This window comes from Octopus sinensis, linkage group LG7 (genome assembly GCF_006345805.1).
Source record: "Octopus sinensis linkage group LG7, ASM634580v1, whole genome shotgun sequence".
NCBI classification, from domain to species: domain Eukaryota; kingdom Metazoa; phylum Mollusca; class Cephalopoda; order Octopoda; family Octopodidae; genus Octopus; species Octopus sinensis.
This window is the reverse complement of record NC_043003.1, coordinates 22,635,529-22,654,855: the sequence shown is the minus strand read 5'-3', so window position 1 is coordinate 22,654,855 and position 19,327 is coordinate 22,635,529. Positions and strand designations below refer to the sequence as shown.

At 31.9% G+C, this 19,327-nt stretch overlaps 1 protein-coding gene across 1 annotated transcript; it reads left to right on the top strand.

Moving 5' to 3' along the window:
• Window positions 1–2,807: 2,807 nt before the first annotated feature.
• On the top strand, window positions 2,808–9,432 carry LOC115213995 (neuronal calcium sensor 2-like; the record flags this gene model as incomplete). Its single annotated transcript, XM_029783005.2, has 2 exons — window positions 2,808–3,092; window positions 9,185–9,432. Coding segments are annotated over 2 exons (471 nt in total), but the record flags the coding sequence as incomplete, so codon positions are not given.
• Window positions 9,433–19,327: the final 9,895 nt, after the last annotated feature.

Here is a 19,327-nt window from a genome sequence, read left to right as displayed (position 1 = left end):
CGTGTGTATGTTGTGTGTCTGTTTGTCACCCCAACATCGCTTGACAACCGATGCTGTGTTGTGTTTACGCCCCGTAACTTAGCAGTTCGGCAAAAGTGACCGATAGAATAAGTAACTAGACTTACAAAAATAAGTCCTGGAGTCGATTTGTTCGACTAAAGGCGATGCTCTACATTGGCCGCAGTCAAATAACTGAAACAAGTAAAAGAATAAAAGAATATATATATTATATATACACATGTATATACATATATATATATATATATATATATATATATATATACCCATGGAAGAAGCAAACACTAAGTCATATGTACACTTAACTATCGCAAATATATCTAAAATAGAAATTCTACAGCACACCCGGGACACGTGTTATCGGACTAAAAATTCTTATAGAGTGAGAGTGTCCGATTTAAGTCTATTTTCGGCATATTTAGCATTAGAAGTTTTTTCTTTAGCCCTTGTTTATAAGTTGTTTATAGATTTAACCTTTAAAAGTATTTTTTAATATGCTGGCCATTGACAGAATTTTTTTCGAAAAATTTTATCCTATATTAGATTAAATATAATACTATTCACTTCCGGACTCTCACTCTATGTGAATTTTCCGTCCGATCACACGTGTGTCGGGGTGTGCAATAGAATTTCTATTTTGGATATATTTGGGGTACTTAAGTGTACATATGACTTAGTGTTTGCTTCTTCCATGGGTGTAAGTAAGTATTTCATTTATTTCTTTGCCACATTTATCACTGACGAGGAGAAAATTCTTATAAATTAACTCGGAAATCGGGACCGATACGATTATAACGGAATTTTTTAGAAATATCTGTCGGCTTACTTCGAGACGCGTGCTTATAGTGATGAATTATATGGTTATTGACGATTTAAGTCTATTTTCCGCATATTTGGCATTAGAATTTTTTCTTTTACAGCACACCCCGGGACACGTGTTATAGGACTAAAAATTCTTATAGAGTGAGAGTGTAGATCATTATAATATGTTGTATAAAATTATAGAATAAATTTTATGAATAGGTGTCCATACTCTTTATTATTAATAATATATACTCCAGGCAATTTTTACAGTCCAGCGAAACTTACACGGAATAACCAATCGGAAGAATTCACAGTGACTAGCAACATATAGTAGCCAGAGAAGTTAAATTCTGATCCAAGTGGTTAGTTTGTTAGGAAAGAAAGGCATACAGAAATTCTAGTCAAACATGAAATTTGGCGGAACGGCTTGTTACCAAACTAGTTAAAACTTAATTTTGTTATCTTTTACTTATTTTTATTTGTTATTACTGGACTGCGGCCATGCTGGGGCACACTGCCTTGAATAGTTTAGTCGAATAAATCGACCGAGAACGTATTTTTTAGACTGGTACTTATTTTATTGTTGATTTTAGCAAACCGCTACGTTACAGGAACGTAAACAAACCAAAATCGGTTGTCAAGTGATGTGGGCACAAATACAAGCACAAAGACAATGAGATTTCTCACAGTTTCCGCTTGCCAAATTCATTTACAATGTGCTGCATCTGAATCTTTTGCAAATAATGAAGAATGCTAAATCTTCTCACCATGCAAAAGCTGCTTCCTACCTAGTAACAATCAGAAGCCACAGAAAGGCACAGATTGTACCGTCAATCTGTGACGATCTCACCTAGTCAGCTGTTAGTTACAGTTCCATCTAATGGCAGTTGGCTGTCACTTTTTCTACTGGGTGATCTACACCAGTCAATAAAAACAACTCTTACTCATTATCTAATGACAACCTGCCTTCTTTGAAAGCTGTGAAAGCCTTGCCAAGCAAAATAAACCATTCGAATGATCAAGAGTGTTATTCTCACTTGTGAAATTCTAAGCAACGCATTTCGAAATAAATATGTCAATACATACATACATGCATACATGTATACATGTATATGTGATTAAGTCGGCGAGCTGGCAGAAACATTAGCACGCCGGGCGAAATGCGTAGCCGTATTTCGTCTGCCGCTACGTTCTGAGTTCAAATTCCGCCGAGGTCGACTTGGCCTTTCATCCTTTCGGGGTCGATAAATTAAGTACCAATTACGCACTGGGGTCGATGTAATCGACTTAATCCGTTTGTCTGTCCTTGTTTGTCCGCTCTGTGTTTAGCCCCTTGTGGGTAGTAAAGAAATATATACATGTATATGTGACCATGATGTGTGCGTGTGTTGTGTGTGTGTGTGTGTGTGAGTGTGTGTGTGTGTGTGTGTGTGTGTGTGTGTGTGTGTGTGTGTGTGTGTGCACGCGTTTGCGCATTAATCGAGTCAAGTACTTGAAAAGCACTTATTATATCGACATCGGAATTAGGAAGAGCAAAGTTGAGCTATGTGCGATGTGAAGCTAAGAAACAAAGTGACGCACATCTCTGGCAGTGTACGAACTGCCACTCTTTTCATTGGGATTTCACCTTAGCCGTTTGCAAACATTTGCCAAATGTGTAAAGATTTCCAGTTTCCATCAACAGAATTTCACCCATTCGGTATTGTCACCCCTTAGTAATAGTGGAAGACATTTGTTTAAATTGTCACACTGTGGGATTGAACCCAAACCCACAGGCTTGCGAAAAAATACTTCTTAGCCACACAGCCATGTATATTTCGCAAACTTTATATTATTATTTATATTTAATTATTACCGACAAAAACATTGAATTAGCTTCCTTCTATTCTATAATCTTGCATTAATAATCTTCTCTTTTACGATCTAAGACTTAATTTTTCAATCATCTTTTTTTTTTTTCTTATTAATCATTTTTTTCTTTTATTTTCAATTTACAGAAAGATTGCCCAAAAGGATTATTGTCAAAAGATAAGTTAATGGAAGTATATTCCGACCTTTTCCGACAAGGAAATCCAGAAATGTTCTGTGATCACGTGTTCCGCACATTTGACCATGATAACAGTGGCCATATTGATTTCAAGGAATTTATGCTTGCCATCAGTGTGACCTCGGCAAGAGATCCGAAGGAAAAACTGAATTGGGCCTTCACGATGTATGATAAAAATAAAGATGGCACTATTGAGAAGAGCGAGATGGTAGAAATCATTACGGTATGTATGGAAAATGGTGCAATTGTTTGTTCAGCAATCCTTCGATTTGGATTTCTGTTTTTTTTTCAGCAACTTGAGAATTGTTTTTTGAATAATGTGAAAATTTTAATCTGTAACATTTTTTTTTTTTTGTCTTTGGTCAGGAAGTTTTATTTCTTATTTGCTTCGATCTAGAAACCAAAGTAAATGACTACTATTCCCTTCAAACTTTGCTTTTGTGACCTGGACATCAATGTTTTGAAACTGACCTACATTTCAAAGAGATTCGGCGCTGAGTTACTGAAGCATAAATATTTTTATAGCAAACATTCTGCTCAGTACCACAGATTTGCTTGTCAGTTGCTAGAGCTTTGCCACTTGAGCATGTCCCTTTGTGGATAACAATATGTACATCTCTGACCATGAGCAGGAGTAGTTGGGGAGCATCATAGCCATATGTGGAGAGAGATTCTTTGGGCTTTGAATAAATTTAACAAAAGCAAATTTTGAACCATTTCTTATACTTTCTAGGAGTAAGCAAATAGGAAATAGCAGTTACTATCCAAGGATAAAAATTGTGTTACATAGCGTAATTTCGTAATTATTAACTTTTCCTGGTAATTTCCTATTTATTTATGCTTCTTAATTTGGCGTCCTTTGGCTGGCAGGCATGTTGCAAGACAACTGAAGTGGGCTGCCGGGGATTTTTGGGGTATTCGTTCAGCAAAACTCTGACAAGGTTTAACGAAGAGGTTCATAAATTCCATCTGTGAATGTGCCGAGAAAGCCACTGGGTGGTTTTAGATAAAGAGGACAGACAGTGGTTTGCTGCTATTGGGATGCAAGCTGGAACGTGACCAATTCTGGTTAGATCAGCTGGACGAGGAAGTCTGATGTTGAGAGACCCGAAACTCCTTAATACTCCAAAAGCATCACTGATGATGCATCCCAGTGCATCAGCGAGACGTATCTTGGAACAAAATACCATAACAGAGAGAAAATGTAGCTGAATGGCTAATCTGTTATTTTGGTGATTTGTATATCACAACTTGCAAAGGGATACGTGTGTGAGTGCGCGCGCGCGCGTGTGTGTGTGTGTTTGTGTATGCGTTTGTATGTGAGCGTGTATATTATGGGTATTTGAAACTTCGAGAAGCTCATTCCCCCATCGAACCTGACCACACTAGATTTCATCCAAGGAGAGAGAGACAAACAGACAGACAGACAGAGACAGAGAGAGAGAGAGATAGAGAGAGAGAAATGATAGAAAGAAAAAGAAAAACGCACCTCCTGTACTGGACTGGTGCTCTATTTATCTACCCCTGAAAGATCAAAGGTAAGATTTAAACGCAGTGTACGGAGTCGGAATGAATAAAACCTCCACTTTGTGTCTATAGTACTTAGCTCAAAAATCTTAAATGACCCAGAATGTTAACGCAGAAATATATTGGGTTGTCCGGAAAGTTCGTGCTGATTTTCAAAGGAAAGAAAAAGGTCAATAAATACTTGCCATTACATTTTTAATCAACCAAATATGAACCATTTTGTTGCAAAATTCGTCTCCATCTTTCCTTTAACTCGAAAATACCCTCTTCCCGGAATTGAGGTGGTTTCATGGCAAAGAATTCATCAAGGTATCTTTTTGCGTCATCCAAGGAATTGAAATTTTTACCATTAAGACTATTCTACAGAGACCTGAATAAGTGGAAATCCGAAGGAGCAATATCTGGTAAATATGGAGGGTGGGGTAACATATCCCAGCCGAGTTGCAGCAATTTTTGTCTGGCTTCCAAAGCATCAAGTGCCGAAAATGAACTTTCTTATCTTCCATTTTAAAGGGTTACAGAATTAATACAGGTTATAGAAACAAACCTTCTTCTACGAAAAGATAGCTTAAACTGTGCTCTAAATGGAGGTGTAGTCAAATCCTATTTCATGGATTCAACCATCTTCTAAAACAAGTCGAAAGGTAAGCTACTATAAATCGGCACGAACATTCCGGACAACCCAATACTAACTTACTGCTGTTGTTTTATCCCAGGTCAGCTTCGATCGAAAAGCTCTATGATTAAAGTCATTCAACTCGCTACAATTCTGGGGATTGTATGTTTGTTTTCTTTCAGTAATAATGTAGTCTGTGATGCCTTATATCATATGTGTTTTTAAGGACCATATAGTATGTTTTGGGGATTTTGGCTGCTGTTACAATCTGTGCGAACTACGGCATTGCTGAAAGGATCAGTAGTAATCTAAAAATTGATAAGTGCGCCATTGGATGCGTTTATCTCCTCTTGTGTTACAGCTTAGGAAGAAATGATCTCTTCCAAAATTACTTAACCTACATACACTTAGACACAATGAGGGAGCTTCTACGTGATCACTTCAACTGCAAGAAATAACAACCAAATCTCCCACAAATTACATTCTACAGCTTTAAACTAATTAAGAATGCTTTGGATAATGTAGTCCTAGACACATTATAACTGAATAAAAGATAGTATGGCTACACGTCTTAGATCATTGTACAGAATCAATATTTACCTGATGACTAAGCAACCAGAACTATGGATACATGACACACAGCTTGACGCTCGAAGTATTGAGTGGTGCCCCTATAGAGAATTTGCATTTCATAGATAAATACAGAGACAGAGATAGATAGATAGATAGATAGATAGATAGATAGATAGATAGATAGATAGATAGATAGACAGACAGACAGACAGACAGACAGACAGACAGACAGGCAGGCAGGCAGACAGGCAGACAGACGGACGGACGGACGGACGGATGGATGGATAGATGGATAGAGAGAGAGAGAGAGAGAGAGAGAGACATAGATAGATAGATAGATAGATAGATAGATAGATAGATAGATAGATAGATAGATAGATAGATGGATGGATGGATGGATGGATGAACACAGATGGATGGATGGATGGATGAACACAGATGGATGGATGGATGGATGAACACAGATAGATGGATGGATGGATGAACACAGATAGATAGATAGATAAATGGATGGATGAACACAGATAAACAGTTAGATAGAAGGATAGATAGATAGATAGATAGATAGATATCTTGCAAGCAGGATTGTGTGGTTGAGAGCATTGCTTTGCAACTATGTGGTTTCAGGTTCAGTCCCACTGTGCAGCACCTTGGGCAAGTATCTTTTACTACAGCTTCAAGTTGACCAATGTCCTGAGAGTGTATTTGGTAGATGAAAAACGCATGGAATCACACATAACAATAAGTTTGGTATATTTACATCCCTGAGACTTAGTGGTTCGGCAAAAAATAATAATAGAATAAGGACCTGACTTTTAAAAGTAATATCTGGATCAATTTATTTTGTCTAGACACTTCAGTGCAGCACTCAACATACCCACAATTCAGTGACTGAAACTAGTATAACATGTCGATGATGATACACACACACACAAACACAAACACACACACAAACACACACCACATGCACGTATATATATAAATATATATACATATGTGTGTGTGTGTGTGTGTGTGTGTAGATACATACTACATATATACATACATACAGTGGGACTGAACTTGAAACCACATAGTTGCAAAGCAATGTTCTGAACCACACAATCATGCTTGCAAGATATCTATCTTTCTATCTATCTGTCCATCTATCCGTGTCCGTCCGTCCATCCATCATCTCTCTCTATCTATATCTATCAATACATTCGTATATACATACATACATCTATGTATGTGTGTATGTATGTATGTATGTATGTATGTATGTATGTATGTATGTATAGAATCTACAGGCAAATTTGTAGAATCATCAATGTCATTAGCTGGGGATTCTTCATCATATATTAACAAGTGCCAATCAGCAAATATATTTGAACTGTACAACAACCTCATATATATTTTGACAGTGATAGTATTCACAGAGATTGTTATTGGTGATAAGACATGGCTTTATTCATATATTCCAGCAAACAAGCAGTAGTCATTGGAATCAAGAGTTAAAAGATTCTCCTATCAAACCACTAATGACAAGTTTAATTCTAATCAAGATGATCTGTAATTTTGTATGATAGGTAAAGGTGTCTTTTATGCTGAATATTTAAATGAAAATGAAACTATAACAGAATAAAATACTATGTGAAAACAATGATTTAAAGTATATCATTTGACGGACATGTTTAAATGATGAAGAAAATTATCTCTCAGTTCATACCTTACCAGCTTATAAAATGGACATGTTAAATAATGTGGTTCTTGCTTCCCTGCACAGAGGAGACAAAGACAGGATGATCATGGTAAGATTAACTCCGATCAGTAAGGGTTGATATGGCTATAAGTGAGGGCTGACATGGCTGTAAACGAGACTGTAGCACTTGTATTTGCACCAAATATATGGGTCAAAAACACTTCAAAATTTCTTCCACAGTTGCTATATATCATACGCTGTTTGGAAAACCTCACCCAGAAAACTGAGCATAAAGATTGACAACACACGGGAGCCTTTCATTCAGAAAGAACATTAGGCTATGACCCTAAAAGAACAGTTTAAGCATATTAATTTCCATTATGTACTTATCCCACTAGACAATGAAATAGTAAATAAAAGTATCAAGTAAGTGTTAACTGTTGTAGTTTAACTAGCAGGCATGTGTTCATTCTATGTCCCAGCCAAACAGAGTATATATATATATATATGTGTGTATATTTACTCTTTTACTTGTTTCAGTCATTTGACTGTCGCCATGCTGGAGCACCGCCTTTTTAGTCGAGCAAATCGACCCCAGGACTTATTCTTTGTAAGCCTAGTACTTATTCTATCGGTCTCTTTTGCCGAACCGCTAAGTTACGGGGACGTAAACACACCAGCATCGGTTCATATATAACAGGCTTCCGAAAAGGATGAAATACATGACAGGCTTCCTCACAGTTTCATATAATAAATTTACTCACAAGGCATTTTCTAGTTCATGGGTAGAGAAAAAGACACTTTCACAAGGAGCTGTACAGTGGAACTGAACTCAAAACCAAATGGCTGGAAACCAAAATTTTTCCCAACACATCGATACCTTTGACTATTTATCTATCTATCCATGTACATATATATATATATATATATATATATATATATATATATAATTCTATAATTATGAGTATAATTATAATTAGGGTTCAGCAAAATTTGCTTCACCACATACCGAAATTTAGAAATAGCAGTTAAAATACTATTCTACTACCATAAAAGTTGTTGAGTATTGCTGTCTGGGAGATTTTCTTAGGGTAGTGAAATAGTAGTTTTTAACTGCTATTTCTAAATTTCGGTATGTGGTGAAGCAAATTTTTGCTGAACCCTAATTATAATTATACTCATAATTATAGAATTTTTGTATAAGTTTGCAGATAATGGTTCTTAACATACCGAACTATTGGTAAAATGATCAATTATTAATTAATTTATTTATTTTACCCTTTATTATATATAAATAAATATCAATGGAAATAGTAGTTGTGATACCTGTGCCGGTGGCACATAAAAAGCACCATCCATACGTGGCCGTTGCCAGCGCCGCCTCGACTGGCTTCTGTGCTGGTAGCACATAAAAAGCACCATCCGAACGTGGCCAATGCCAGCGCCGCCCCGACTAGCTTCTGTGCCGGTGGCACATAAAAAGCACCATCCGAACGTGGCCGTTGCCAGCTCCGCCTTGGCTGGCTTCCGTGCCGGTGGCACGTAAAAAGCTCCAACCGATCGTGGCCGATGCCGGACCCCCCTGGCACCTGTGCAGGTGGCACGTAAAAAGCACCCACTACACTCGCGGAGTGGTTGGCGTTAGGAAGGGCATCCAGCTGTAGAAACTCTGCCAGATCAGACTGGAGCCTAGTGCAGCCCCTGTTTTCCCAGACCCCGGTCGATCCAACCCGTGCTAGCGCGGAAAACGGACGTTAAACGATGATGATGATGATGATATATATGTGTGTGTGTGTGTGTGTGTACATATATATGTGTACATACGTAAATATATATATACGCACACACAATATGATATGCTTGCTTAATTGTTCTATTTCCTTTATATATAAATCTTTTCTTACTTTTCTCTTTATAGGCAATTTACGAAATGTTAGGATGTACAGATAGCCAGGAACCACCAGAAAAGCGTACAGAAAGTATCTTTCATAAAATGGACGTGAATAACGACGGTGTATTGTCAAAAGAAGAATTCATAACTGGCTGCTTGGATGATGATGACCTGCGTCAAATGTTAACAGTCGATGCAATTTGTCCGCCTTGACGGAACAAATCTTAAAATTGTTTTCTTATTTTTTTTCAATTGGTTTTGGTCAAGAAATAGAAGGAAGAAAAAACTATATATATATTATATATATAATATACATATATATATATATATATATATATATATATATTATATATATATATATATATATATATATATACATATATACATAATATATATACATTTTATATATATATATATATATATATATATATTATTATATATTATATATATATATATTATATATACACATATATATATATGTATATATTCTATAAAGCTAAATTGAAAAATAATATTAAAATATAATAATAATGATAATAATAATGATATTCATATTAATTGATTTGCAAAAAAAAACTTTCATTCTTTGCAGTTTAAATGACTAAGAATTTCTTTAAGAAAAATTCCCATCTTGACAAAAAATATTCATTTTTTTTTTATAAAAAAAAATTCATGAGAGTTGCCTCCCTTTAATTAATTTTTTTTTGTTTTGTACTTTTTTTTCGGTGGTAGTTTCTTACCCTATTTTTCCTGATTTCTCTTCTATATTTCAATAGTTTTTCTTGTTTTTCTTGTTTCTCTTTTACATCTTCATATTACTATTATGATTTTGAATTAAAAATTCCTTCAAATTTTAACATTTTTATTTTTTTATTTTTTTTCCAAACTTTTAATTTTCACTGAATTGTCAATTTGTTTCCCATTACATATATATATGTACATATATATATGTACATATATATATGTACAAATATATATATAATATATATATATATATATATATATATATCTTTAGATTTTCATTTCCAAAATTTATAAAATCTGAAAAATAAAATGAGTTAACAATTCTTATAGACAAAAGCAGAATTTTACAAATAAATGCAAAAATTACAGGCAACAATATCAATATGATTAAATGAATAGAAAACTTCTCCAAAATCTTTGCCAATTTTCGTAGCTCACACATTGAAACAAAAAAAAAACAAAGGGAAAGCATCTTGTTTTTTTTCTTTTTATATACACTTATATTAATATTCCATACCTGTTCTAGAATTCTAAGATGAATAACTTCTATAGTATAAAAACTTTTTATTCTTTCAATTTTTTTTCCAATTTCAATACTCTACATGCTACATCTCAATCAGCCAGCCTATATCCCTTATTCAGATTCCTTATTCTTATGCATATATATATATATATATATATATATATATATACATGTGTTTGTATGTATATATATATATGTGTCTGTGTGTGTGTGTATACACATGTATATGTATGTATGTATGTATGTATATGTATGTATTCATGTATGTATGTATTTATGTACATATGTCACAAACATTACTCTGGAATTGAAGATATTACACTTCATGTCAGAGTTTAATGCAATTTTAACACCATAGTGGTTGAAAGTTAAAAGTTCTGCATTAGAAATGAATTTTTTAATGAATTCTAAGAATCCTAAAAAAATATACGTAACTACATACATCATATCTCTGTGGATGAAAATGTGTACGCGTCTGTTTGTGTGTTTACCTATATATATATATATATATATATAAGTATGCATGTATATATGTATGTATACATACGTATAATTGTACACATGCACACATATTTATGTATGTATTTACATACATACGTACCTAACATACATACATACATACATACATACATACATACATACATACATACATACATACATACATACATACATACATGCATGTGCATATGCACTCATATATATCAATAGAAATCTGAACAGAATATTTCACAGTCAGTTAGGAATTAGAATAGCAATGACACAAATGAAATTATGAAGCATGAAAGAAAGAAGTTTAAGTATCCACAAATCTAATGGTACCCTAATTCCTTTATCTTTCTGCATTCTTTAAATTCATTTTTCTTAATCATTTTTTTTTACTTCTCATTTTAAAGTGAAGAATATATGAATATATGAATCTTGGTTTTCTTTCTTTTTTTTATTGATTATTTTAACATTCCCCACCAATTCATTGCTGTTGTTTGACGTTAGACGTTATATGTACATATTTGTGACAGAAAACAGGGTAACTAGTCCACTAACAGGACTCAAATTATATATCGCTTGCTTCCTGAGTGACTTCATTATCATTTCCACTAAGTGCCTCCCAGTCCATCATCACAGATTAGGTCATATAAATTTATAGTCCTTAATTATGTACATTTATAATATATAATATGTACTTATATAAATATATTAATTATAGTATCTAATAACAAAACTTTATTATATATAGTTACTTAAGTATATAGAATTAACATATATACATATATATATATACATGCATACATATATATATTGCCTAATTATATACACACATATATATAGATTAGCTAATTATATATACTTATATAGTTCCTGCATATATTTATTAAGTATAGTAATGATTTATATGTATTTGTTATATACATATAGAAAATTAAATATACAAATATATTATATATAATTAGAAAATATATCAATTTATTATATACAATGATTAATTATATTAATATTATATGTATAGTAACCATATATAAATTTATAATATATATAGTATCTAATTATATTATATATAGTAACTAAGTATATCAGATTATATATTTAACACATATATATTGGGTGTCCGTAAATTATCTTTACAATCTAAAAAATTCAGATGAAAGATTAGAAATAAGGATAACTCATCAAAACTTAATGGAAAACATAGGCAAAGGAATAAAATTTTATTAGAAGCATCAGAACGTCAACCAAACTCAGCTTCAATACATTAAGTTGTGGATGTTGTAAAAATAATTATGAACACCCTGTAGTATTAATGCATTTGATAGCATTATATATATATACATATAGTAAAATATTAAAACAGTACATAAATATATAAATGTATTGTGTATAGTAAATAAAATATTTGTTATATATATACAACTGAATTATATAAATTTATAGAATCTAGTACGAGATGATGGCAATGGAAGACGCTCCATAGCATAAGCAGTAAAGCAATCAACAGACAAATGATAGATAAAAGATTAAAATTCCATCATTGAGCCTGTTGCACATTTTCGTCTCAACCCCGTGCTTATAATGGCTAAAATCATTTAATAAAATTCTTTGCGGTTAATCTAGAATTTAACTGCTGTTGTTTCTTTATTTTCTGTTTGTTTTGTTCTGTTTTTTGGTTGTTTTCTATGATGTTAATCTCTTAAGAAAATTTAAGCTTGTTATTTTTTTTTCAATACTAACATTAGTTGGGGCGCTGTAAAATTACATATAATTTTAGCCAAATATAAATTTTTTTCTGTTTTTGTTTTTAAAATTTTATTCATACATACACACACATACACGCACATACATATATATATTTTTTTTACATATGCCATTTTGAAATTAAAGGTCATGTGAGAAACTATGAATAAATCTTCTGTTACACACAACTGTGTGGCCCAAGGATGAATAAATAATTAATCTTTTGTTGTTATTTTTTATTTTTGTTATTTATTGTTTCTTTCTAACGTATATAAGTACTTATATATATGTATGTATGTATGTATATACATAAGTAACTGTTTATGTATATATATGTATATATATTTATAAATATGTATGTGTATTTATGTATACATATATATGTATGCATATGAATACATATGTAAATGCATGTATATTGATGCTTATATATATCTATAATATATATATATAATATATTATATATGATATATACATATATGTATATATATACATATATATATATATTTACATATATCTATATGAGAGTATATGTTTAAATATATATATATACATACACACACACACATATATATATATATTTATTTATTTATTTACGTATGTTTAAGAAGTATTAAGAAATGGTTTATTTCTATTCTTGTTTTTTGTGTGTTATTTTATTTTAATTTATTTCTAAAATTACAAAATGTGCCCCCTGTCCACACATCAAATATGAATGTCTCACTTATCAGAAAGCTACAAACTTCTATAGTATATATTGCATAAGATAGACTACATAAGACTTAAGAATCATTAGAATAAAAGAAATATTTTTAGACTTTCAGATTTCAAGCATAAAGTTAAGGTCACACGTAAAGTGTTGCATTTTACTACACAGGAAAATGTTTGCAATATTTTCTCCATTTGTGAAACAAATATTCATATAGATACGAATATTGGTTTTATTATAAAACACGTGCAGAGGTACATATATATATAATATATATAATATATATATATATATATATATATATATATATATATATATATAGGTATATAGATATTTCGTTTTTGGATTTGGTTTGCAAGATTTTTTATGTTAGTTCGTGCGTTGAAGCATATTCTTTCTGTCTGCAGAGTCATTCTCTTTTAGTGCCTTATTACTTAACACACCCACCGGTAAAATTTCCACTCATTTACTTATTTTTCTAAAATTTTCGTTGCGTCTTGAAACCTTTTGTATAGTTGTTGATTCTCAACAGTCAACAACTATTGGAAAACAGTCAACAACAAGGAAAATTTTAGAAAAATAAATTAGTTAATTAGTGTAAATTTTACTGGTAAGTGTGTTAATTTATAAGGCACTAAAAGAGAATGACTCTCCCCAGACACAACAGGTTATATAGATATTTATATAGATATATATTCACGTATACACACACACACACACACTATACGTATATGTATATACTTGTATGTACATATATCTATATGTTAATGAGAAAAAAATATGGGCATATATATATACATACATAAATATGAGAGTGAATATTTATATACACACACATATATATACATCTATATACATACATGTATACATATATATGTATGTGTGTGTATGCATATATGTATATACACAAATATAATATATATATATATACTTATATATACACACAGGTACATATACATGTATGTATATCATACTACTATGTATGTACATGTGTATCCACGTATATAAACATATGTGTATGTGTAATACCTGCATACAAATATATATGCTCACACACACACACACATATGTACGTACAAGTTGAAACATACAAGAATGGAAATATTTTCATGTTTATTCTCGGCACCGTTGCACTTATTTCATTGATGAATATATCATTTTTACAAAGATGTGATATACAATTAAATTACATCGGCAAATCAATAGAGTTTTGAAAACAAAACGTTAGGCTTGTGACAATTTGGATCGGACCAATCTAGGTACTGTCATACTTAATATCAGAAAAATCACTTAAAGTTAATGGTAAGCAATTTGAAAACATCATGCAGTCTGATAGGCAACTATCTGATTTATTTATGATCTCTGATGAAAATATTATTGACAGTGAAAGATGTACAGACCAATTTCAAAGAACTTGTTCCTTTTCTCAGGAAGAAATAGAGGTAGCATTTCCCCAACAACACATCAGTATGTATATATATATATATATATATATATATATATATATATATATATGTATATATATATATATATATATATATATATATATATATAATATATATATATATATATATATATCTGGTGTGTGTGTGTGTGTGTGTAATGTATGTATGTGAATATATATATATATATGTATGTATGTATGTATATATAATATATATTGTATGTATGTATGTATATATATATATGTATGTACGTATGTATATATGTATATATATGTATTATGTATATATATATATGTATGTATGTATATATGTATATATATATATACAAAATCAGAAAATGGAGAAATACATCTAAATCATTAATCAACTACCAGATAATACCCAATCACATACTTTATTGAACCACTACATAAGAACATTAAGGTTAAACAAAACAGAGTACATGAATGAGTAATACAATACAATAGGTACAATCATTATAAGAGGATATAAACAAATAAATATAAATAGATATAAATATAAATATACACTATATCTTACAGCTGTTTCGGCCATGCAGATAAATATGCCTCATTTTACCCATATTAGCCATGTATAGTATGCCAATATGGAGTCAAAAATGAGACATTTACAAATATATCTTAAGGCCTCTTCGGAGATTCTAAAGTATAAACCAAATTACATATATACTCATATAAGTGTGGGTACATACCCATAATAAATCATTTACATATATATATGAGTGCATATACTCATACTCTTATACATACACATATACATATACATAATAATACAAATAATATAAATCAATAAAATATATATATATGTTCCAAATTCAATGTTTTTCAAATTAATATTAAGATATTACAATGTAGAGAACGTAGACATATTCATACTTCAATGCAGATATATAGAGTCAGTATTGCCTTATATTAATTTACAAAAAGTCATTAATGTTAACATCAATACTGTTATCAATATCATTAATGCTACCAACATCATTGTTCTTATTTCTAATAACTTTAATACTAATAAAACAATACATATATCACATAATTAGCAATATAGTAGCAAAACTAGGGACCAGCATAATACCACAGTATTATGCAAGGCATTAAATATTTGCACATACATACAAAAAGCAGTCCAGTTTACATGGTGTTAATTTCCACAGATGCATGTGAATTAATAATTTCTATTGTGACACTTATATATATATATATATATATATATATATATATATATATATATATATATATATATGTATATATGTATGTATGTATGTATATATATGTGTGTGTATATATGTGTGTATATATATGTGTGCGTGTATATATGTGTGTATATATATATATATAATACAAAATTGGACAAGAACGCAAAACACCCGGACAGCTAGGTGATACTAAAAGGGACAATAGCTAGATAGACGATACAAAGAAACAAAGAAGTTTTCTTTCCTCAGTCAAGCACCAGATTATCCTCATTATTACAACACGTAATAACCTAACGGTATATCTTTTCTACCCCTCTGATGAGATTGTACCTAATACAACATTTTAAATATTGTGATTTAATCTTTAGGCAAAACTGAAACAGCTGTAAGAGAATATGTTGGATTTTTGCATTTAATAAATTCTATTAATGCTATATCTCCATTTTCTGAATTTTCTTTTGAATATTTATAAACCTATTTAGACCTATTATGTTATGAATATCATGATTCACAAAAAAATAATAGGCTATGAACGGGTAATTCATTGGATATTTTTATCCTTTAGTAAGGCTAAATTAACCTCCAATTATATATATATAAGTAAATATAAGGATAAAGCAAGTTAGGCAGGCCGATATACAACCTCTTGAGCACTACTAATATATATATTAGTATATATATGGAATATATATTAGTATATATGGAAGGAGAGAATTCAAAATGAGCCATTACCTGACAACTGAAACGAAGCAACGCATACATATAGATATGTGTATGTGTGTGTGTGGGCGCACGCGTGCATGCGTGTGTGTTTGTGTGTGCGTGTGTGTGTGTGCGCATATATGTGCACACGTACACACATACAAATATGTATCTTCATACAAATATATCCAGATATATAAATGAGTGTGTATGTATGTACTCCGTACATACACATAAGTATATATCTAGGTGTATATGCATATATACACATACATTCACGTATAATATATATATATATAATATATATATACATATAATTATACAGTTTTCATTGACATGTAAATATGTATCTAAGTGTTTATGTATGTGTATAAATATATTCAGGTGGGTGTACAAACGAATGAAAAGGTAATTAAGAAATATTCATTCAATGGTTATCTCATACCCTCCATGACTCAAAATTTCGTAGATGAATATCGCGTCTGACTCAACAGGTGAGCAGGATACAAATGAAGAGAAACGAAAATACCTTGGAATTGGAGATTGTTGTTTGCTTCCTTTAGTCACTTGAGTTCAAATTTTTCAGAACAATGTAGCGACAACACCTGTGAATATTTTGTCTTTCACGTGGTAGAGGGTATTTGTCCAGCGGCGCCATTTTATCTGCTCCCTCTAGAATTTAACAACTTTGAGACATGACATTGCTTACAAATGTGCCATTGGCATTAGGGTTAAACATATATCTATTACATGAAGTTACTTGGTATATTTAGAGAATCTCAAAAATATGTACCGCGACGTTATGGAACTTCAGGAAAACTTAATAGATAACTTCAAAGATTTCGTCCTAATATACAACTGTCATAACTCCTCAAGCAAAGTCAACTCTTGAAGATTGGCAATTATACTCCAACAGAAAAGCTAACGAGGAAAAATTACATACATAGAGGAAGTTCAACAACCGCCACCCTGCTATGATAGTAATCTAATAAATGGCAGTGAGAGAAAGATTTTCAGTGGGGGCTGTATGCTATTGTAACGAAGTTCAGTGAGATGAGGCTTTAAAATGAAGTTAGTGTACCCCAATTCAGATAAAAGTTATAAAGGTGGACTGGTTTAATCCGCCATACAATCCAGATATTGCCATGGATATAGCTAGACGCTGATGTCTTTAATTAGACATTTTCCAAGCAAAGGGAACTACCACAAACGTTTTAGTTACCACAATACTAAGATTAGTTACTCATGCCTAGATAAAATGGCTTTCAGCATCGCACACTACAACAAAGAAGAACACTCCGATACATAAACCTCAGCCATATCCTAATATGTAATTATTGTAATTCTACCAAGTGTCCATTGGGGAGATCCTGATTCTCAAAAACTGTACTCACACTACTTTAAGGTACGCAAGGAAACTACATGGGCTTGACAGTCATTGACTTCAAGAGAAAATTTACGCAAGTGATCCTTCAGGTACTGAAAGCTGTAAATCTCCACCCACCAGTTTTGATTCCACAGGAGACTCTGGGGTGATGGAAATGCATTTTTTACCAACATCAAATGGGGCATCCTTGATAGTACTTCTCCCTATTCATCTTGAACTTGTAATTTAAGGATCTGTGTATACTACCACAACTATCTACCAACAGGAAACTTATTCGTACCATATTGTTTCTATCAAAACAACGTCCAGTTAATGAGCTTTAAATAGCCCCAATAACCAGAAAGACAACTTAAATTCTAATGGACTTACATGGAAACGCAGGATAGACAACCCTTCCTTGCTCAAAATGACAATATTCCCTCAGCTCAGTACCAATGCTGACTGACACACACCCACACTTCAGGCACAAACTTAATGACTTAGCATCTGAAATCGCTTAGGTGTTAGATTCCACAGGTGACAAACCGAGTGGTGCTGACGTAAAAAATGCAAACAAGACATCTGTTGTCAATGCACAATGGAAACCTGAAATTTTTGTCACATCCAAGCTAATTCTGTAGCTCTCCCACTCTAGTGAACTTGGTGTGATTTTCTATGTACTAAAATTCAATGAATGCAGAGCTTAGCTAACAACGTAGTTGTAAATATGTATGTATGTACGTGTATAAATATATATATATATGCATGTATGTATGTATGTGTATATACATATATATACATACGTAGACACATATATATGTGTGTGTGTATATATTTATATATATGTGTATGTATACATATATATACACTTGCACATATACACAAGCACTAACACGCTATCTGCAAGATAGCATATTGGCATATAAATGCCATTTGCACACAACGGGAAAAGATTGTAGTGACATCTATCCTTTTATCAAAACAAATGTAATTTTTGCTTTGTCAATGAACGGCTGGAAATTCTTTCACTTAATGATATCTTCTATTTGAGTATTTAGTGTGCTTTTTTTTATTTCTTCAAATACATCATTTGTCTTATGTTATTTTCTGTAATCTCCTTGTTTGTCTCTAATCGTTTTGAAAACAACTATGGTGGGTCATTCTTGCCTTCTTTCTCTCTCTCTTCCGCTCCCTCACATACACACACATAGAAACACACACACACACTCTCTCTCTCTC